This window comes from Wolffia australiana, chromosome 9 (assembly GCF_029677425.1).
Source record: "Wolffia australiana isolate 7733 chromosome 9, ASM2967742v1".
In the NCBI taxonomy this organism is placed as follows: domain Eukaryota; kingdom Viridiplantae; phylum Streptophyta; class Magnoliopsida; order Alismatales; family Araceae; genus Wolffia; species Wolffia australiana.
This window is the reverse complement of record NC_135843.1, coordinates 17,053,908-17,076,538: the sequence shown is the minus strand read 5'-3', so window position 1 is coordinate 17,076,538 and position 22,631 is coordinate 17,053,908. Positions and strand designations below refer to the sequence as shown.

Sequence of the window (22,631 nt, the reverse complement as noted above, 5' to 3'; positions counted from 1 at the left end):
TGGGGTTGAAATAATAATCATGTTGCAAAGTTGAGGAGTTGGAAAACTTCTTCAGTCTTCAATTAAGCAGAGATTACCTCTAAGATATAAAGAAGGGACTCATCATGTTTTATCAAGAACAATGGCAAAATCGCAATATCGTCTACATCAATGGGCATTGATGTCATTTGTCAGCAGTGTTGCAAGATGTTGTAAAAAAATGTTAAATTGGAACAATTACACATAAATGGTAAAATAATGCTTAGTTATGGTATAATGTTGTCATTGCCATCTGCCTCTTTGTTGATGTCTTTTTTATCAATGTCACACACAAGTGGTCGTCGCCGTCGCTGTTGTCATTGCTGTCAATGTCATATATGTTGCGGAGATCGAGGGATGACATTATGGATGATGATTGCCAAACTCTAATATCATTCATAACTTCAATTGTTGTGGATTTACTAACAAATTGTGTGTTCTCATTTTTATGGTTGGAATAAAAAATGACATTTTATCCAAGAAACAAAAACTGATTGTATCATCAACAACTCTATGTAATGGAGGTGCATATACCACATATCAGCTTAAATTATTTTCCATAAATATAACAAGCCTTCATCTTTTCCACTATTTATGTCAGTGAATTTGGGTGAAACAATAATTAGCAAGTTCAAGTCATGGTTAAAATTATACATATAAATAGGGACACTTCCCTTTTTGCTCAATCACTTACCCATTATAACCATATTAATAAGAAGATTAGCCGTATAAATGAGATAATTCTTTCTGTTAGGAACAATTACCATTTACACATATGTAGCTAATTTATTCATAGTGGTAACAATAATAATATATCATTCAAATCGCTAGAAAAGCATATCAGACATTGAAGGCAGGGAGATTAAGCTACTATCATGTGGGGAAAAACAGTTATCATTAGAAATCTATCCCTAGACATGATATATGACACTTTGTTTTGACAAACTTGTAAAAATAACTTAGATCCCCAAATGGTGTGTTTCCAATAAACCTGGTTATAGATGAGGAAATATAAAATGGAAACTGAGAGAGTATTGACCCAGGCACAATTTGGGCATTTAAGAATTGATGCAATTGCTAATTCTTATCTTGAGTTTAATCCTCAAATTAACTCCAGATGAAACAATTCATCAGGAAATCTAAGATAATAGACAAATAAGGTAACTATTTGATTTTATTTGCTTGAATATTCCCTGAAGGTATCTATCCGATTCCATGAAGATTTCATCGAGACATTGATTATAAATTTAAGCTTCTAAAATCGAAAGATATAATGCAGAAGGATTAGAAAGTGATAGAACGAATCAATTAAGATGTAATTTGTAAAAAAATATAGTTTACACTACTAATAATGAGAGAGAGATTCGTGGGATAAAATTGAAGCGAAATGAAATAAAAATTTCTTTAGATACTATGCTGATACTGAATTCCCATTCGAGGGTAGAACATTTCTTGAGCTACGGAGATTAAGATTGGAAGAAATATTTATTGATTTAAAACTAAACTAATTGACATTTATTCTACATTGAGATTGTGACTAAAATAGATATTCATATAATTTAGGGTTGATTCATATTGGAGCTTGAATAAGTTAGAAATTAAAAAATGAGAGGTCTAGACCAAAGAAAGAGATTACTACTTTATATATTAAAATACCTAATATTAATCTTCTCAAAAACATTGAATAGACACATGAGAACATATGCAGTTGATTAAATCCTTATCATAACATTTTCTATTCAGTGAAATTAGACTATTTTTTGTCCAAAGATTGTTCAAAAGTTTAATACAAAAAATCTCCAAGCAGGCGAGCCGATGTATCCATACAAATCAAAGCACCTAACATTTGCAAGTGGAACCAGCTCAATAAAATACAACAATATCATGACAGAGTCAAATCATAAATGATATGCTGAATATAATGAATGATGAGAAAGAAAGAGAGAGGGAGAGAGAGGAGAGAGAGAGAGGGAGAGATATATATAGAGGGAGAGAGAGATAGGGAGAGAGATATATAGAGGGAAAGAGGGAGAGAGAAAGGGAGAGATATAGAGGGAGAGAGAGAGAGAAAGAGGGAGAGAAAGAGAGAGGGGGAGAGAGGGAGGGAGGGAGGGAGGGAGAGAGAGAGAGTGATGGCGAGGACGCCAACACATCGCCGTCGATCGCATCACCACGATCAACCAGAGTCAACATGACTGCAATTGATGGCGAGGACACCAACGCATCGCCGTCGATCGCGTCACCACGATCAACCGGAGTCAACACGCCTGCAATTGATGGCGAGGGACGCAACGACGCCAACGTCGATCGCGTCACCACGATCAACCGGAGTCAACACGCCTGCAATTGATGGCGAGGACGCCAACGCATCGCCGTCGATCGCGTCACCACGATCAACCGGAGTCAACACGCCTGCTTTGGACCCGACGGCGAAGTCAACTGAAGTCAACCCGCCACGGTCAACCGGAGTCAACACCAAAGTCAACACGCCGCAACCGTCGACTAGCACGTCTCCACCCGCGCACGTCCCTACGCGCGTCATGACACGACGCCAAAGGCAGATCCACAACTGCCCTTTGGCGTGACACGGCGCACGTCTTTACTTTCTCGTCAATTTCTCTTTCCTCCAAGGCCTATATATAGGCCATTGTTTTCAAGAAACACTTAGGCAGTCATAATTTCAAGAATTGAGTTTCAATTAAACTCTTCTTAGAGGACTGCCCTGCCTCCCTCTATCCTCAAACCCTAGCCGTCGCCGCCGCCGTCACGTCACCGGTCACCACCTCTCCCCATCCATCTTCTTCTCTTCCACCTCTCCCCATCCATCTTCTTCTCTTCCTCCTTTCTTCCGCAACGGCCGCCCAAGGCCGCCCCAGCCAGGGCTGCCCAGGCCGCCCCAGTCAGGCCGCCCAGGCCACGCCCAAGGCTGGCCAGGCCGCCCCGCCAGGCCGCCCAGGCCCGCCCGGGGCCGCCCCTGCCAGGGCCGCCCAAGGCTGGCCAGGCCGCCCCAGCCAGGCCACCCAGGCCACGCCCAAGGCCGCCCAGCCAAGACCGCCCAAGGCTGCCTAGGCCGCCCCAGCCAGGCCGCCCAGGCCCGCGCAGGGCTGCCCCTGCCAGGGCCGCCCAAGGCTGCCCAGGCCGCCCCAGCCAGGCCGACCAGGCCCGCCCAGGGCGGCCGCCTCTGCCAGGGCCGCCCAGGCCGCCCCTGCTAGGGCCGCCCAAGCCACATCCTAGACCGTCGCCCAGAACGCCCCAGGCCGCCGGTTGTCGTCGACGCCGTCCGACGCTTCGAGCCGCGCGCGCTACGCGCGCTCCGGATGCGCTCCGCCGCACTCCGCACACTCCGCGCGCGCGGGTAGTCGCCTATGCCTCACTCTGCGACAACAACATCTACTCACTACTAGGGCCGTCCAACGCCCAGAATCTTCCTCGTCCAATGGGCCACTCAATGCCCGGATTCACCCAGCCTCATCACGATCTGAATTTCCCGCAACCTCTTCACGCACTACGGTGCCGAGGTACACTTGAACTCTTTGGTGTCGAAAGTGTCCTCCGTCCAGTATTTTCGCGAGAAGTTTCCACCGCCGTCAGAATTAGATTTGGTTTGGATTTCCCATTTCCTCTCTCTCTTTCGAGTGTTTCTTCGTGACGCGAATTCGGATATTGATTTCGGTGCTTAGGCATCGTCGCGGTGGGCGAAGACAGTACTCCCGGCCTCGACAAGGGTCGGAGCTGTACCACCAGCTTTTTATCGGTTTTAAAGTCCGAATCCGACCGTGTGTATTTCTGTGGCTGTTTTATCCCTCACTACAAGCCCGTCTATTACCCTTTACCCATCATCATCCATCCGTCCATCCCCTCAGTCACCTTTTCCTTAGTCGTCCTACGTCAGAGAGAGTGTGTGTAAGAGAGAGAGAGAGGGGGAGAGAGAGTGTGTGTGTGTGTGTGTGAGAGAGAGAGAGAGAGAGAGAGAGAGAGAGAGAGAGAGAGAGAGAGAGAGAGAGAGAGAGAGAGAGAGAGAGAGAGAGAGAGAGAGAGAGAGAGAGAGAGAGAGAGAGAGAGAGAGAGAGAGAGGGAGAGAGAGAGTGTGTGTGAGAGAGAGAGAGAGATGGACCGAGTCACTCAGAGTGAAACATAGAGAGGTCAGAGACAAGAGATGCAGAGATATGAGAGAAGAGAGGGAGAGTTAAGATAGAAGAGAGAGAGTAGAGAGAGAAAGAGGGACAGAATACAGAAAATAGAGTGAGAGAAAAAGAGAGAGAGAGAGTGGAGAGAGAACCAGAGGAGAGAGTAGAGAGAGAAAGAGTGAGAGAAAGAGGGAGAGAGTGGAGAGAGAAAGAGGGAGAGATTAGAGAGAGAAAGAGGGAGAGACTAGAGAGAGTACAGAAAGAGAGAGAGATGAGTGAAGAGTGAGGAAGAGGGAGAGAGACAAGAGAGAGAAAGAAGGAGAGAGTGGGAGAGAGAAAGAAGGAGAGAGAGAAGAGAGAGAAGAGAGAAGAGAGACAACGAGGGAGAGAGAAGAGAGAAGAGTGAAGAGAGAGAACGAGGGAGAGAGAAAGAGGGAGAGAGAAGAGAGAGAAAGAGGGAGAGAGAAGAGAGACAAGAGAGAGAAAGAGGGAGGGAGAAGAGTGAACAGAGAGAAAGAGGGAGAGAGAAGAGAGAGTAGAGAGAGAAGAGAGGGAGAGAGAGAAGAGAGGGAATGAGGGAGAGGGAAGAGAGAAGAGTGAAGAGAGAGAATGAGGGAGAGAGAAGAGAGAAGAGTGAAGAGAGAGAATAAGGGAGAGAGAAGAGAGAAGAGTGAAGAGAGAGAATAAGGGAGAGAGAAGAGAGAAGAGTGAAGAGAGAGAATGTGGAAGAGAGAAGAGTGAAGAGAGAGAATGAGGGAGAGAGAAGAGAGAAGAGTGAAGAGAGAGAATGAGGGAGAGAGAAGAGAGAAGAGGGAAGAGAGAGGAGAGGGGAGAGAGAAGAGAGAAGAGAGAAGAGAGAGGAGGAGGGAGAGAGAAGAGAGAAGAGGGAAGAGAGAGAATGGGGAAGAGAGAAGAGTGAAGAGAGAGAATGAGGGAGAGAGAAGAGAGAAGAGTGAAGAGAGAGAATGAGGGAGAGAGAAGAGAGAGAATGAGGAAGAGAGAGGATGCGGGAGAGAGAGGATGCGGGAGAGAGAGAATGAGGGAGAGAGAGGATGCGGGAGAGAGAAGAGTGAAGAGAGAGAAAGAGGGAGAGAGAAGAGAGAAGAGTGAAGAGTGAAGAGAGAGAATGTGGAAGAGAGAAGAGTGAAGAGTGAGAAAGAGGGAGAGAGACAAGAGAGAGAAAGAAGGAGAAAGAGAGAGAAAGAGGGAGAGAGAAGAGAGAGAAAGAGAGAGAGAAGAGAGAGAAAGAGGGAGAGAGAGAAGAGAGAGAAAGAAGGAGAAAGAGAGAGAAAGAGGGAGAGAGAAGAGAGAGAAAGAGAGAGAGAAGAGAGAGAAAGAGGGAGAGAGAGAAGAGAGAGAAAGAAGGAGAGAGAGGGAGAAACAGAGAGAAAGAGAGAGAGAGAGCCTAAACCAAAGTCTTCCTCACCAATTCACCACTATATAAGCTCCCTCCCTCGCCCTTCCCTCCCTCTCTCCACTCCCCCCTTCGCCGAGCTCCTCCCATGTCGTGGGGCCTCGCCTGGAAGCGCTCCTCCGCCATCTTCCGCCTCTCCCTCTCCTACGGCGATCCCCAATCCCAATCCCAATCCCAACCCCAATCCCAATCTCAATCTCAATCCCAATCTCAATCCCAATCTCAATTTCAATCCCAATCTCAATCCCAATCCCAATCTCAATCCCAATCCCTTCCTCTCCCCGTTCTTCCTCGCACCGTCTCCTTTGCCGGCGATTTCGGCTCCCAGATCGACCTAGAATGGGCCGCCGGGGAAGACGAGGACCAGATCGCGCTCCGCCTGCAGTCCCAGCTCATGGTCGCCCTCCCCTCCCCCCGGGACGCCGTCCTGGTCAGCCTCCGAGAGGAGGGAAATGGCGGTGGGACGCGGGTCCGCGTCGACTTGACCGTGGCCACGAGGAGGGAGCCTCTGAGATCGGTGTCCATGTCGAAGGCCGTCGGATCTGGCCAGCCCAATGAGGGGATCGGCGTTCTCACGAGGTTGATTGCTTCCAGCTTGCTCCCTTCTCGCCCCGGGAATTCCCTCGTCGGATTTGACGAGCACTGGAAGAGTCTGACGACGTTGAGTCTCTGCGACTGCGGATTATCGGTGATTCTTTTCGCCCTTTTTCGGAGTTGGGTTATCTGTGTTCTCTTTTGCTGTTCTTCGATCGAAGTTTTGATTTTTTTTTCTCTTAATTGACTCAATTGTTCTTCTGCCTGATCGGTTTTATTGAACTGTTTGGAATTGGGTTATCTTTATTCTTTTGCTGTACTTCGATCGAAGTTTTGATTTATATATTTTTTTCTTAATCGACTCAATTATTCATCTGCCTGGTCGGTTCTATTGAACTGTTTGGAATTGGGTCATGTCTATTCTTTTGCTGTTCTTCGATGGAAGTTTTGATTTTTCTCTTAATCGACTAAATTATTCTTCTGCCTGGTCGGTTCTATTGAACTGTTTGGAATTGGGTCATCTCTATTCTTTTGCTTTTCTTCGATGGAAGTTTTGATTTTTCTCTTAATCGACTAAATAATTCTTCTGCCTGGTCGGTTCTATTGAACTGTTTGGAATTGGGTCATCTCTATTCTTTTGCTGTTATTCGATCGAAGTTTTGATTTTTTCTTAATCCACTAAATTGTTCTTTTGCCAGATCGGTTCTATTAAACTGTTTGAAACTGGGTTATCTGTGCTCGTCAACCGAAGCTTTAATTTTTTTCCATTATTGACCATTGAACTACCTGGAATGGAGTTATTTCTGCAATTACCGTCCTCTGATCGTAGCTTTAAGATTTATTTTTTGTGCCCTGTAGTTTTTTTCTTGGATGGATTGACGTTGTCCTAATGGACAAAATTTTCTCTTGTCTAATCGCTTCTCTTACACTATGTAGAAAATTGGGATACTTTTGTTCTTGCTCTTCTGAGATCAACGTATATAGGATTTCTTGTGTGCGTGGTCTGTAATTTTATTTGATTGATCGGCAGTCCATAGTTTCATTCATTGGGATTTGCTCTTAGTTCGTTATCCTGATTACTCTCACTGAACAATTAAGTAAAAATTATGGAAAGTATAGTGGGCCACTAGGAAAAAGGGGAAAAGCTTTGTCGTTGAAGTCGAGTTATTCCATTCGATAGAACAGGATTCTGATGGGAACCTGTTGCATTCCCAGAGTAAATGAGAAATTTCTGTAGAACCTTGGATCAAGAATTCCAAATGTGGGTCGGATTGAAACACGATCTAAGAATCACGACAGTGTTTGTAGAAGGTGTCAGTAATGAAGAGAAAAGAGAGGGGAGAGAGTGACACAGCCAGGAAATTGGGGCAAAAAACATCATCTATTATTTTCTTCAACAGGCCCCTTTATACCTTTAAACTAGAGAGAGAGAATCCCCTTAACGGTCATATTTTCGAAAAATATGACCGTTGAAGGAGATAGCTGTCCAACGGTCAGAATTTCTGACCGTTGGAGCCTGGGCCTGAGATATCTCAGACCCAGTAAATATTAGGCTCATAAAGGGCCTAATATTGGCCTTACTCGGACCTCCCACTAATGGGCCCTTAATGGGCCCTTAGTGGATAATTAGTGGGCCCTTAATGGGCCCTTCATTTTAGGTTAGTCTTTTATTCATAATCCTAGAGTCAATCTATTACATTTTACACAAAGGCCTCGGGCCCATTGGTTAGCTTAAATCCTAACACATATCTTCCATGATCTAACACCCCCCCGCAAGTTGGGTATAGATGTTGATCATGCCCAACTTGGACACCAACGCCTGAAATTGAGGGCCTGGGATGCCTTTCGTGAAGATGTCCGCGGTCTGCTCCAGCGTAGGTACATATTGTGGGACGATATGCCCCTCATCAATGTTCTGCTTGATGTAATGTCTCGCCACCCGTGCGTGCTTTGTGCGCTCATGTTGGACTGGGTTCTTCGCCATTGCAATGGCTGACTTGCTGTCTGACTGCAAAATCATACCCTTACGGTTGTATAAGTATAGGTCCTTCAAGATGCCCTTGAGCCACATGCCTTCGCAGCCCCCCTTCTTCAAGGCTCGAAGCTCTGCTTCAGCACTCGAGAGGGAAACTTCCTTCTGCTTCTTGCTTCGCCATGTAACGAGGTTACCACCAAGGAAGCTGCAATACCCAGAAGTAGAGCAGCTGTCTTCGAAGGACCCTGCATAATCAGAGTCAGTGTATAAAGTAATACTTGGCTCACCTCCTGTTCGGAAGAATAGTCCCTGTCCAATAGTTCCTTTTAGATAGGCTAAAATTCTGTCTGCTGCGCCTTGATGAGACTCCCGTGGGTCGTTCATGAACTGGCTCAGGGAGTTCACTGCAAATGCAATGTCAGGTCTCGTATGATTGAGGTACTGGAGCTTACCAATGAGTCTCTGAAACAATGTCTTGTCCACCGGAGCATCCCTCTCATGCTGCTGTGCCTTTAGTTTGACATTAATGTCAACTGGTGTGGCGGCTGGGCGGCAGTCCAGCTTACCGGTTTCTTTCAACAGATCTAGGATGTACTTGTGCTGAGACAGTACAATCCCAGTCCCTGAGTAGGCAACTTCAATTCCTAGAAAATAGGTTAGAGGCCCCAGTGATTTAATATCAAATGATGACGATAGGTACCTTTCCAGTTTCTGAATTTCTTCGTCGTCATTCCCTGTTATAATTATATCATCCACATACACAATTAATATTGCTACCATACCTTCCTTACCATGTTTTATGAAGAGTGTATGGTCTCCTTCACTCTGAAAGTATCCTGCTGTCAGCATGGCCCTAGAGAACTTTCCGAACCATGCTCTGGGAGACTGCTTAAGTCCATATAAAGACTTTCTGAGGCGGCAGACGTTCCTGGGATTGTCGCTCACCTGATATCCAGGAGGTTGTGCCATATATACCTCCTCTTCAAGTTCTCCATGTAGGAAAGCATTCTTCACGTCGTACTGGTGTAACTTCCACTTGTAGATTGCTGCCAGTGCAATCAGAATTCTGACCGTGTTTAGTTTCGCAACAGGGGCGAACGTTTCATTGTAGTCAATCCCATATGACTGCGTATACCCCTGGGCCACCAGTCTGGCTTTGTGCCTTGCTATTGACCCATCTGAGTGGTATTTTACCGTAAAGACCCATCTACAACCGACTACCTTTTTTCCCATTGGAAGGGTACCGACCTCCCAGGTGCCGTTCTTCTCAAGTGCTTCCATTTCCTCGTCCATTGCCTTTCTCCATTCTGGGGATGTCAGAGCTTCTCTGACGTTCTTTGGGATAGACACAGCTATCAAGGCCTGCACCACTTGATTATATTCTGGGGAAAAACGACTGTAGGAGACATAGTTGCTTACCGGATATAGTTTGGTCTTCGTACACTTCCGGGTACCTTTACTAACTGCAATCGGCCATCCATGGTTGCTTTGATTTGCTTCTTCTGCTGATATTTGTTCTTCGCTTACGGCATCCACTACCGGGTGAGGTCCCTCTTTTTCTGTCATATCCGGCACACTGTTTTCTTCACGTTCCTCTTCACTATCCCTTAATTCTAGCAATCGACTGGACTTCCCACCTTCCGCATCTCCTTCCTCTGATTCCAAGTAATCTCCAGATCTGTCTGCTGTCCCATAAAACATTCTGACTTCGTCGAATTGCACATCTGCAGAAACGTACACTTTCCTTGACTCCGGATTATAGCTCTTATACCCTTTCTGCGTGGTAGAGTAACCCAGAAACACACATTTCACGGCCCGATGATCCAATTTTCCTGCATTGTGGACATAAACATACACAACACAGCCAAATACTTTGGCCGGCAGGTTAGTCTTTAAAGTTATGTTAGGAAATTCAGAGGATAAAATGTCAATTGGGGCCTTGAGTCCCAATGTCTTTGATGCTGTCCTGTTGATGAGGTGTGTGGACGTAGCTACTGCCTCAGTCCAAAGGTATTTAGGGCAATTTACTTGAAACAGGAGTGCCCTGGCCGACGTCATAATATGACCAATTTTCCTCTCAGCAAGCCCGTTTTGCTGAGGGGTATTTACACATGAAGATTGATGGACAATTCCCTTCATTTCCATGTAGTTGTTTACTTCTCCGCAGAAGTATTCCTTGGCATTGTCGGATCTCAGACATTTAATTCTTTTTCCAAACTGATTTTGAATCATTTCGCAAAACAACAGAATAATAGACGGTACTTCTGCCTTTGATTTCATTAGGTATACCCATGTATACCTCGTGAAATCATCTACAAATAGGACAAACCATCTCTGGTGTAATAATCCAGATATGGAACAGGGGCCCCATACATCACTATGAACACACTCGAAGGCCGAGGAGGCTCTGTGGTTCGTACTGACGTATGGGGACCGTTTAAGATTAGCGAATTGGCAACTCTCACAAATTAAGTTTTCAAAACAAATTCTATTAAACAAATGAGGATGCAATTGTTTTAAGGTATGAAATGTGAGAATGCAATTGTTTTAAGGTATGCAATTGTTAGGCTTTATTTGAGAAACTATGACGGGATAATACTAAGCCTTTGCATTAGTTTCCTTTTTGTTTCTATATCGACTTGCTATAATTTCTCTCTTTTCTAGAACTTTTTCTCCCTGTAGAGTTTACATAAGTTCCTTTCCTGAGATATTATGCCTCAATAACAACAAATATGTCCGTTAGTTTCTTATCTAAATTTTTCTATTTGCTATAATCATAATTCCTGCCTTTTTTACAGGTTCTCCCTGTAGAGTTGACAAAATTTCCTTCCCTTGAAAAATTATGCCTCGACAATAATAAGCTCTCAAGCTTGCCACCTGAGATTGGACAAATGAAAAGCTTGAAAGTGTTACGAGTAGATCATAATCTCCTTCTTTCAGTTCCTGGTATGCTGACGTGTTGTTTGAACTCTTTAATATCTGCTGCCGTACTCTTTTGATGCTGTTTTGAGGTAGTACGTGCGCACATACACATGCCACAAATTCGATTCATTTGTAGAACGTGCGTATGCACGGGCTATCTCATAATTTCAATCGTTGTCTTTCTCTGATTTTATTCATAAATACAACATTGACAGATTTTAATTGTATTTTTTTTTATCTTTGAGCAGTAGAGCTGAGGCAGTGTGTTGATATGGTTGAGCTATCTCTAGAGTATAATAAAATCGTACGCCCTCTTCTGGATTTCAGGTCACGCCTCCTCAATTAACTCCTTTATTGCTTACGTCTGTTCTCTCGTCATGGAATCTAATCTTTTATTTCAGTTTCCTGGCAGGGCAATGGCAGGGCTCGAAGTCCTGAAACTTTTTGGCAATCCTCTTGAGTTTCTCCCTGAAATTTTGCCCCTAAAAAGTCTTCGCCATCTATCTCTTGCGAATATCAGAATAGAAGCCACCGATAACTTAAAATCAGTCAATGTAGATATAGAGGTAACACAAGTTTTGTCCACTTATCTTCCTTTCTTTTGAAAACTAATCTCTTTTTCCTCTTTTTGCGAACTGCAGACAGACAATAGCTCATACTTCGCCTCTAGACACAAGCTGAGTGCGTTCTGCTCCCTCATCTTTCGTTTTTCGTCCTGTCATCATCCCTTGCTGGCATCGGCTTTGGCTAAAATATTGGAAGATCATGGAAACCGTTTAGCCATCAGCAAGGAACAAAATGCCGTGAAACAGCTTATAAGCATGATAAGCAGCGAAGATCGTCATGTGGTATCTTTTTTCCCTTTTCCCTTCGTTTTTCCTTCGTAAATTGGAAGGGGGGGGGTTGTATGATGAAAATTACTGCTCTTTTTTCAGGTTAAACAAGCATGCTCGGCAATATCATTTCTTGCTGCTGATGTTACATCAGCCATGCAGTTGATTAAATCTGATATAATGCAACCTATTGGATCTGTTTTAAAGTCCTTTGCAGAAGAAGAATTGATATCAGTTCTCAAAGTTGTGGTCACAATGGCTTTTGCTTCTGACAGCGTGTCTCAAAAGATGTTGACCAAAGACGTATTGAAATCATTAAAGGCATTATGCGGCCACAAGAATATTGAGGTGATATTAGTTTTCTCTTCTTTTGCCTTCAATCAATTATTTAATAATTTTTCTATGACATTAGGTTCAAAGAAGGGCACTACTTGCTGTTGGTAACCTTGCATTTTGTGCGGAGAATCGCCGTTTGCTTTCTGCCTCTGAAAGTTTGCGTGAACTTCTCCTGCGTCTGATTCTCACAAACGAGCAGCACGTCAACACAGCTGCTGCACGTGCTTTGGCGATTCTTGGTTTCCACTTATCCTTACTATTAAGAAAACAAATTGAATGACTGCTACATTATGTTGATGTTTTTTTCTTTTTTGGGGGAAAAATTAGGTGAAAATGAGAATCTAAGGAAGGCAGTAAGAGGAAGGCCCATTGCGAAACAAGGTCTGCGCATCCTTTCGATGGATGGTGGTGGCATGAAGGGCCTTGCTACGGTGCAGATTCTCAGACAGATAGAGCTTGGCACAGGGAAGAGCATCCATGAAAGTTTTGACCTTATATGTGGGACATCAACTGGCGGCATGCTTGCCATCGCCCTCGGTGTCAAACAGATGAGCTTAGAACAATGCGAGGAAATATATAAGAAACTTGGTGGGCACTCTGTCATCTTTACATTCATAATCTCGTTTGCATCATCATCATCCTTGCTGCCCTGGAATGAGGACAATAACTCTTCATTATTCCTTGTCATCTGAAAGAGTAATATAATGAGAGTGATGAGGAGTTGATGACTATGATGAGTCATCATAGTCATCATCATCCATAGCAGCTCATGGATCACAATGATGATTTTCTTATTGTCATCATCATCCTGGCTTGGACAAAGGACAAGGATGATGATGATTTGTCGTTGTCCTCTTTTCCTTGAAATCAAGGACGTCAAACCCCAATAGCCTGTTGACTTTCTTCTGGTCGGTTTTTATTTCCCAAGGAAAGCTTGTGTTTGCTGAACCAATTCCAAAGGAGAATGAAGCGGCAACATGGAGAGAGAAGCTCGACCAACTTTACAAAAGTTCATCTCAGAGTTTTCGGGTTGTTGTTCATGGTTCCAAGGTAAGGAGGTTTGCTTTTTTTTGGGCAGTTTTGTAATCAATGATGTGTGTTGATGGTGCTCTTCTTGCAGCACAGTGCGGATAATTTTGAGAGGTTGCTCCAAGAAATGTGTGCTGATGAGGACGGCGATTTGATGATAGAGTCAGCCGTGAAAGGTGTCCCAAAAGTCTTTGTCGTTTCAACTTTAGTCAGTGTTATGCCGGCTCAGCCATTTCTCTTTCGTAATTATCAGGTATTGCGCTTGTCTTCAAAGCATTCTGTTTTATCACTATCAATATTATGCAAGTGTTGTGTGTAGTTGATTATCCAACAAGATTGCCTTTGACATTTGGAAAATTGTTGGACAATCCTGGAGAAGAATGAATGAGGTTGCTGTGTATTTATCGGCTTGCATAATATTATTATTATTGCCATGTATCACTATGGTAATAAGCTATACACCAGGAAAACGAGGTATATTATATATTTCCTTATTTTTATTATGTTTCCACTATACTAAAAACCGTTCCACTGTAGTTCTATTGATGATTTAGACTTTCATTTTGGATTTGAACATTTCTTCAAAAACTCATGAACGGGATCAAAGAAGGGATGTCCAGTGGGATGGACGTCGGCCAAGACTCGATGGCGGAGAAGCTGGCAGGGTGGATCTCCCCAAGAGGGCGAGATCCATTGGGCGGATGTTGGCTGCAGTCTGCGATTGGGGGAACTTTGTCAACAAAAGATACCAAATTCCAATTAGTCTTTTCCCGCCTTCCAACAATAAGGGATACATCTTCAAATGGGGCATAGAGGAAATGGAGAAACGATAAAAACAACCTTATTGCGCTAACGATACGATGGAGATATATTACTCTTCTTTTGTCTAAAATTATCTAAATTTCTGATCTTCCCCTAGCTTGCCTTTCCAGTTGAAAATAATCGTCTTCACTTTCACTTCTGATTCTCTTTCCTTGACATGATCTGTCAGTGTTATTTTACTGAGTTATCTTGACTATGAATTTCTTTCTTCATTGGTTTTTATTTAATTAATACGAATTTCTGCCGTTGCTACAGTACCCTGTTGGCACACCGGAGCTTCATCTTGGAACTTCTGAAATCCCAACCTCTGGTGGAAATGGAAGTCGGCGGACTGCTTTCATTGGCAGCTGCAAGCATCGCGTGTGGGAAGCCATTAGAGCCTCTTCAGCTGCTCCATATTACCTTGATGATTTCTCAGATGGTTCTACCTTCTTCACTTAATATTTCTATTTCTTGGATCTCTCTTTTTTTCGTGGGTTTTGACTTTTTCTTTTCCCTCTGTTTTAGATGTAAACAGATGGCAAGATGGAGCAATTGTGGCCAATAATCCTACCATATTTGCGATAAGAGAGGCCCAGCTCTTATGGCCTGACATCCCCATCCACTGCATCATCTCTATCGGTTGTGGCTCTGTTCCTGCGAAGGTGAGTGGTTTTGATCTGTTCAAACAAGGGCGGGGGAAGACAAAAAAATTCATCATTGTCATCTTCCTCATCCATTTCATTATGGAACGAGTGATGATGCCATGAGGTAATGGGAAGACAATGATGAGGTGATGATGGTGCCATGACAAGATTGAGGAGATGATGGTGAATTTGTGATGGGGTGATTCAGACTTATGATGAGGATTTATCGTCATCGTTGTTATTGTCATTGTCCCCTTGTCATTGTCAGCCAGGCCACTGAACCCCACTTCAAACCCACTGATTCTTTCCCATTCACTTACTACAACAAAAGAAAATTTTGTTTTCAAAAAAAAAAACAACAAAGGAAATCTTAAAAGTCGTGGAATCTTTTGTTGTTAATTTGAAGGCAAGGAAAGGCGGGTGGCGGTACCTGGACACAGGGCAGGTGCTGGTTGAGAGTGCGTGCTCTGTAGACAGAGTAGAGGAAGCCGTGGACGCCTTGCTGCCCATGATTCCTGGCATCCACTATTTCAGATTCAACCCTGGTAGGTGTCCTCATCATACTTCTAATTTATTCAACTAAATGAATGATTTGTCATCAATCGATACTAAATATATGGTGGGGATGGGTCTGAAGTTGATGAGAGATGTGGGATGGAGCTGGATGAGACCGATGCTGCCGAATGGGTTAAGCTGGAAGCGGCAACAGAGGAATACATCAAGAGCAATGCCGAGACCTTTAAAAGTGCGCTTGACTGCCTTATGCCTCGGCACCATGCAGATGAGCGGCCGTTGGAGAAGCTCAACTCTCAGTATTTTCCTCGCGCCAAATCGCCTAATGCAGGTGCCACTTATGTTCTTGTTCATGATGATAATCATTTTATTTCTCGTAGATGCTGCCCTCACCATTATCATCATCCTGATTATCATTATCATCGTCTCTTACTCCACATCTTCATTGTCATTTTCATCGTCATTTTTATCATCATTTTTCTCTATCTTCCTCAGCTCTTCAATTTTAATCCTAGAGATCATTATTATTCTTATCTTCATAATATTTGTCTGGGCCATTCCTCAACCAAAAAAAAATGTTCGTCATGGCCAGTTGTTCAATTTCTTCATTCCAGAAATCCTCTTTATCATCATCTCTTTCTCCGTAGCAGTTAATTCCCATATTATTTCGGATCATTCTTATAATTGTTGTTCGCTTTGTTTATGTCTATCTTACTGAAGTCTTCATCCGTATGCTAATGCTTCAATCCTCTAACATTATCATCATCATGCTTAGTCTTCTCCTTTCCTCTATATCTGCAGTTAAATCAAATCTTTTCACTACAAAAGGGTGTCACAGGTGGGCACGACCTGTCTTCATTTTTATGCTCACCCGCTGCCTTGTAAACATCATCATCATGATGTCCAGTTTATACCTTTGCCTTATATTTTCTTACATTCATCTTATTCATGTTCTTTATGTCTCCTACAATCAATCCTCATTCCAGCATAACCACCATCATCATTTTTCATCTTCCATTCTCTTTCCCCATCTATCAGGCGACAATGGCGATGGCAGTGGGCCATCCCTAGGGTGGCGGCGGACAGTTCTGCTGGTGGAATCCTCATGTGGCCCTGATCCAAGCAGCACCGTCCGCCATACCCATGCTCTGGAGACATTCTGCCTCCGGCACAGCATCCGACTGTCCATCTGGAACCGGTCCCACCGCCTCCAAAAGCTTGCCCCCTCCCTTTCGACACCGTTCCAATCGCCGCTGCTCACGGGGAGCTTCCCCTCGAGTCCCTTGGTCTACAGCCCAGACCTCGGTCCACAGCGGCCCAGCCGCATTGACTCATTGCCGCCCCCCCTGAGCCTTGATGGCCTGCCATTACCGCCGGCGAATGCAGTGAGGGAGGTTTCACCTGCTGCCTGGGAGGCCTCTGCTGCAGTGCGAGGTCTCCATGATAAGTTGCAAAGCCTGCCGCAGGTGGGCATCATCCACCTTGCCCTCCAGAACGACGCCACTGGCTCTATCTTAAGGTAAAGTACCTCCTCATTTCTATGCTTTTAGATTGAATTTGGCTTGCATCCATAAGTAGAGAGAGAGAGATGTTGTATTAGAAGGGATAAAGATGGAGGTTGGGACACAGTGCTTTGGTATATTAATATATATTAATATGCAGTGGTGCTAGAGATAGAAATGGGGATAGAAAGATCAGATGGGAATGAGATTGTGGGTCATATTTTTCTATGATGGACACGGAGAGAAGTACTACGTAGGAGGGAGGTTAGTATTTTTACATTTCATGCGTCATCGTGTTGTTGTGGATATGTAGATTGATGAAGATGACCGTAGGTACAAAGATAGAGATTAGAGAGACTAAGTGGAATGAGATTGGGCGTGATATTTATGGATATGCATCTCTTGTTCACGAGAGAGAAAAAGAGAGAGGACTGGGGTGGAGTTTGTACAGATCCATCTCTCTATCTAGTCCAGGTATATAAATATAAACATTGAGAGAGATAAGCGCACCTACGTAAATTACACCATCTGTCTGTCTCGTCAATTGTTATAGAGAGAAAGAAAATTGTGAAGGCGATTTACATAACAATAGCGGGTCTAAGTGGGGACTCAGCTTGTGGAGATAAATCTCGTCCTCTACTTTGCGTATATGGAGAGAAATGCTGGTTGAGAGGGTGATCAACATGCATTTATCTTGTCCCTGATCTGTCTTGTGGATGGTCCAGCTGGCAGAATGATGTGTTCTTGGTGGCGGAGCCTGGGGAGATGGCAGACAGGTTCCTGGAGAGTGCAATAATGAGTCTCCGGCTCTCCGGAAAAAGGGGTGGTGCCACCTTCTTGACTGGGATGAACTCCATAGCCGATCTCGTTACTCACCACCGTTCCTTCCTGGTCGGTGGAATTTTGCACCGTTATTTGGGACGACAGACCCAGGTCCTTTCTCTTTACATCTTTCTCTATCTCAAATTTATCCCCATCTCTATGGCTATCTCTTTCTATCCATCTCTCTATCTTGAGTTTTACCCCCTATCTCTCTCATTATTTCCGTATCTGTATCCCTACCTATCTCCCTATCTCAATATATATCTGTCTCTATTTCCTACCGTTATCCCTATTTACCTCTATCTCTATTTAATTCTGTTTCTATCCTTATCTTTAAATCGATATATCTATTTAATCTCTGAATTTCAATCTCTCTATAAATCCAGATCTCATTTTTTTCTATGTCAACTCTATCTCTTTTCTATACTTTTTTCAATCGCTATCTCTCAACCTCCACCCCTATCATTATCTCTATCTCCATATCTCTCTATATATATCTCTATAATTCATATTCCTGTCCTTGTCTGAATCTGTCTCTATGTATTGATTTCTATCTCTTTCTCTGTCTGTCAAATCGTATATTTTTTTATCCCTCGATCTCTATCTTTCTATCTTATCTCTATCACTTCTCTATATTTAACTTCTCTCTCTAACTGTGTCGGGTGAACTTTTGGGGAGGGGGCAGGTGATGGAGGACGATCAGGAGGTAGCAGCGTATATGTTCCGAAGAACGGTGCCAGCAGCTCATCTGGTCGCAGAAGACGTCCGTTGGATGGTAATCTCTCTCTACTTTACTCGTAAAGAGAGGAAGATGTTTTAGAGGGTGAAAGTACTAAGAGAGAGATTGTTGGTGAAGAAGTCCCCGGGGAGCAGATTAAAGAGAGATGGGTTAGAGAGAGAAAATTGAGTGATGGGTCAGAGATAGATTGAGAAAACAATCAGAGATGGATCGGTGAGAGAAAGACTGAGAGATATGTCTGATGGAGGTGGAGATGGCGACATTGAGAAGACAAGCACAGAAAGGGGTCATTGGGAAAAAGACTAGCACCGAAAGATGTACTATTGAGTGAAGAGAGATGAAGGGGAGTGAGGGCAACGGATAGGCCAGGAATTAAGCAGGCAGATATCCCAGTGAGAAAACAAAAAGAGGATATACTCTATACAGGAAGAACCAAGAGAGATGTATCAGTGAAAGAAAGCAAGAAGAGATGGGTCAGAAAGAAGAAAGAACATTGGTAAGATATAGAGAGAAGAAAAGAGGATGCTTAGCTAGAGAGAAAAAAATAGAGATATTTCGGAGTGAGAGGACAAGGAGAGGATCAGAGAAAGAAGAAAAGAGGATGCTAGGCCAGTAGAGAGAGAGAGAGAGAGAGAGAGAGAGAGAGAGAGAGAGAGAGAGAGAGAGAGAGAGAGAGAGAGAGAGAGAGAGAGAGAGAGAGAGAGAGAGAGAGAGAGAGAGAGAGAGAGAGAGAGAGAGAGAGTTGTCAGAGAGAGAAAACAAAAGAGATGAGGGACAGAGAAGGAAAAGAAAATGATATTCTAGTTGGAGAAAACTGTGAGAGAAATTCTAGAGTGGAAATATCAAGGAGAGAGAAGCCAGAGAAAGTAGGAAAGATGGTCACTGCCAGATAGAGAAAACAAGTAGAGAAGACAGTGGAAGTGGTCTCATTGAGAGAGTATTGTAGAGAGAGAAGCTAGAGAGATAAAATAATGAATTGACCTTGAAACGTACGTCCCCTCTCACATGCATGCAGGTTGGCAACTGGAGAGACCGGATAGTCATCTACACAGGAAGGCTAGGCCCGACGGCAGGGCTGACTAAGGCTCTGCTTGACTCCGGCGCCAAAGCCGTCATTGCCCCCTCGGCAGAGCCGCCGTCGCCCTCAGTCGCCACGGACACCGGCGAGAACGGGAGGTTTGTAATCGGGGACGAGGACGAAGAAGAGGATGTTGGCATCTCTCCGGCAGCAAGCGAGGGGAGTGACTGGGACGACAGCGAGTCGGAGCCGGAGGAAGATGAGGAGATGGCCGAGTTCGTGTGCCTCCTCTATGACCTCGTGTATGGAGACGGCGCACGTGTGGATACTGCACTGCAGCTTGCTCTCCGCTCTCATCCCCGGCTCAGGTTCTCCTGCCACCTCCCTCCTGCTCAGCCCTCATAGCCCATTTTCTCTCTCTATCCTTCTCTCTCTCTCTCTCTCTTGTTTTTTCTTCCTTTCTCTCTACCTCGTCTTCGTCATCTCAACCTTTCTTCCTCTCTCTCTCTCTCTATCTCATAGAGAGAGATATATCTCTCTACCTCATTTCCCTCCCTACCCTGCATTATCTCTCTCTATCTCTTCTTGCTCCCCGTAAATCGCTCCTAAAGTTGCACCTTCATCTGCCGAATAAGATTTTCTCTCCATCTCGTCTCTACCTTTCTTCATCTCTCTGTCTATCTCATCTCTTCTCTCTACCCTTCATTATCTATCTCTATCTTTCACTATATCTCTCTGCTTCATCTTCCATTATCTCTCTCTACCTCTTCTTGCTCCCCGTAAATCGCTCCTAAAGTTGCACCTTCATCTGCTGAATAAGATTTTCTCTCCATCTCGTCTCTATCTTTCTTCATCTCTCTGTCTATCTCATCTCATCTCTCTACCCTTCATTATCTATATCTGCCTTTCACTATATCTCTCTGCCTCGCTTCCCTCCCTACCCTGCATTATCTCTCTCTCTATCTCTCCTTGCTGCCCGTAAATCACTCCTAAAGTCGCACCTTCATTGGCTGAACAAGATTTTTCTTCTTCATCTGAATCTAAATTGACGTCTTAACTTGCTTTTAAACTCACCTCTTGAACGATCTTCAAGAACTTTGGTCCCACTCACACCTCATTCTTCTCCTTTCTCTACCTCTACCTTCATCTCTCTCTGGCCTTAATTATATCTCTCTACCTGTTCTTCCTCTCTCCCTGTGCCTTTCATTTCTCTGTCAATCCTCAATTATATCTCAACTTCTTCTGTCTCTTTGCTTCATGATTTCTCCCTCTAAAATTTCCTCTGGCCTTACCCACTATCTATTAATTATTCTCATTCTATGTTCATTGTCGTAACTCGTCTTTCTATTACTCCTCTTTGCCACTCTCTCTCTCTCTGTAACCCTTTTTTTTCTATTTGCTTTGTAAGTTGTCATTGTTCATAAGCCTGTAAAGCAAGCAACTGTCTGAACTGTCCATGATGTTTGGACAGAAATATATTGATGGAAGATGAGAGATGTGAACTAATGAACATTAAAAGATAGACAGATGGATAGATGGATACAGAAAAAGAAAACAGGGGTAGTATAGTAAGAGAAAAATGAAATAGATAGATATCGAAAGAAAATCAATTTAGATAAGGGGCACGTAGGGAAGGACACAGTCTGACCGAAGTCGGGTCCGACCAAACCTGAGCAGTGGTCAGCCTTTTTAGGGTTGACTGAATATCCAGTCTGGTTTTGGTTTGCATGTCGAACTGGACCAAAGACTTATGTAATAAAAATAATTAATAGTATTCATACGGGTATCAGTAAATATATAGAGAGAAAGAAGTCCCTCGTCGTCTCTCTCCCCCCAACCTCTCTACTCTCCATCTGCACTGCCACTGCTACCACCACCAGTATCTGCCTGTGCCACCATGGTAAGGCCTCTCTCCCTCGCTTCCTCTCTCTGTCTCAACGTCTTGCTCTCTCTCTCTCTCTGTATGGATCTATCTATCTCTTTCTCCCTCTGTTTTCCTCTCTGTCTATTTCTTGCTCTCTCTCTCTCTCTCTATCAATCTATCTATCTGTTTCCCTCAGTCTTGCTCTCTCTCTGTCTATCTATCTTTCTCCCTCTGTCTTGATCTCTCTCTCTCTGTCAATAAATCTATCTCTGTTTCTCCCTCCTTCCTTTGTGTGTCCATGTGTCTTGCTCTATCTCTCTCTGTATTGATCTATCTGTCTCTCCTTCTCCCTTCATGTTGCTCCCTCTCTCTGTTGATCTATCTATCTTTCTGCCTTATCTTCTTCTGTTTGTCTGTGCATCTTGCTCTCTCTCTCTATTGGTCTATCTCTCACACATACACTCTCCACCCCATTCATTCTTTCTCCCTCTCTCTCTCTCTCATTCCTTCACTCTCTCACCCTATCTCCCTCTCTTAGTATTTCACTCTCTCATTATTTCTCTCTCTCATTCCTTCTAACAGACACACCCTCTCCCTCTCCCATTCTTTCTCATTCTCTCACTCTTCCGGTACAAAGACTAAAACTACTTGGCACCCGAGGCTACATTCAAATGATGTCCAGTTAGATTTCATGAGAAGGCTAAGTGGAGCAAAGCGAGCTAAGTAGGAAGAAGGGTGACCACTTTGATTTGAATCCCTCTAAAAGAGAATCATATTTTGTAAGTTTTGAGTTAAAATATTTTTGAATATTTACTTTAAATATTTTCTAAGATTGACATTGATTTTTTGACATTGACTTTGAGTAGCCATCCTGATTGAACTGAGACTGAGACCTGACCAAACTTCAGGTGTAGGTATAGGTTTTCACTTAAACTGACTGACATCGAACTGTGACCGTCCCTAGGTGCAGGTATATAGAAAATGAGATAGAAGTAGAGATAGTGAAAGAAAAGGAAACATTGTTACAGGAGGACAAAGAAAGAAAAAAAAAAGATACAAATTGGTGCAAATTAATAGATGATGATTGACAAAATGATAGATAATGATGGAGGAAAAAGACGAATTGATAATGAAAGAAAATGAAAATAGGCAAATAGTGAGAGGAAAAGAGAAACATAGAGATGGGAAAAAGAGATGCAGATACAGATGGAGGTAGATTTTGGGAGATACAGATGAATATGGCAAAAAAGGGATAATTATGGAAATACTGAGTACAAAGAAGACGCGAATAGAATGAGAGAGAGAGAGAACGAGCGAGAGTAGGGAACGCCACGTCCGGGACGTGACAGCCCGGATGTAACGGAACGGATGACGAAACGTGACGGACAGTGACATGACGAAACTTTCGTCACGTCACCGTCCCTTCACGCGTCCCAGCATATGCAAAAAAAAACGTCACATTCCCATCACCGTCCCTCCATAGGGTGTCCCGTCACATCCCCGTCAACGTGACAGCGTCACCATCACCGGTGACATG

The 22,631-nt window shown here is 43.9% G+C and overlaps 1 protein-coding gene across 2 annotated transcripts; it reads left to right on the top strand.

The window, feature by feature from the left end:
• The first annotated feature begins 5,606 nt into the window (after positions 1-5,606).
• LOC144708050 (phospholipase A I-like protein) lies at positions 5,607-20,736 on the top strand. 2 transcript variants are annotated; one of them, XM_078581342.1, is made up of 18 exons: positions 5,607-6,247; positions 10,867-11,014; positions 11,239-11,317; positions 11,403-11,556; positions 11,632-11,838; positions 11,926-12,171; positions 12,236-12,398; positions 12,487-12,747; positions 13,088-13,209; positions 13,280-13,441; positions 14,266-14,431; positions 14,518-14,654; positions 15,043-15,181; positions 15,274-15,480; positions 16,188-16,668; positions 17,377-17,584; positions 18,159-18,248; positions 19,228-20,736. In XM_078581342.1, exons 1-18 carry the CDS (start codon positions 5,648-5,650, stop codon positions 19,633-19,635), a joined length of 3,978 nt encoding a protein of 1,325 aa, XP_078437468.1. In that variant the 5' UTR covers positions 5,607-5,647; the 3' UTR covers positions 19,636-20,736. The 2 variants fall into 2 exon arrangements, with proteins under 2 accessions (XP_078437468.1, XP_078437469.1); XM_078581343.1 differs by lacking the exon at positions 10,867-11,014 and having other exon boundaries at positions 6,117-6,247.
• The last annotated feature ends 1,895 nt before the right edge of the window (positions 20,737-22,631 follow it).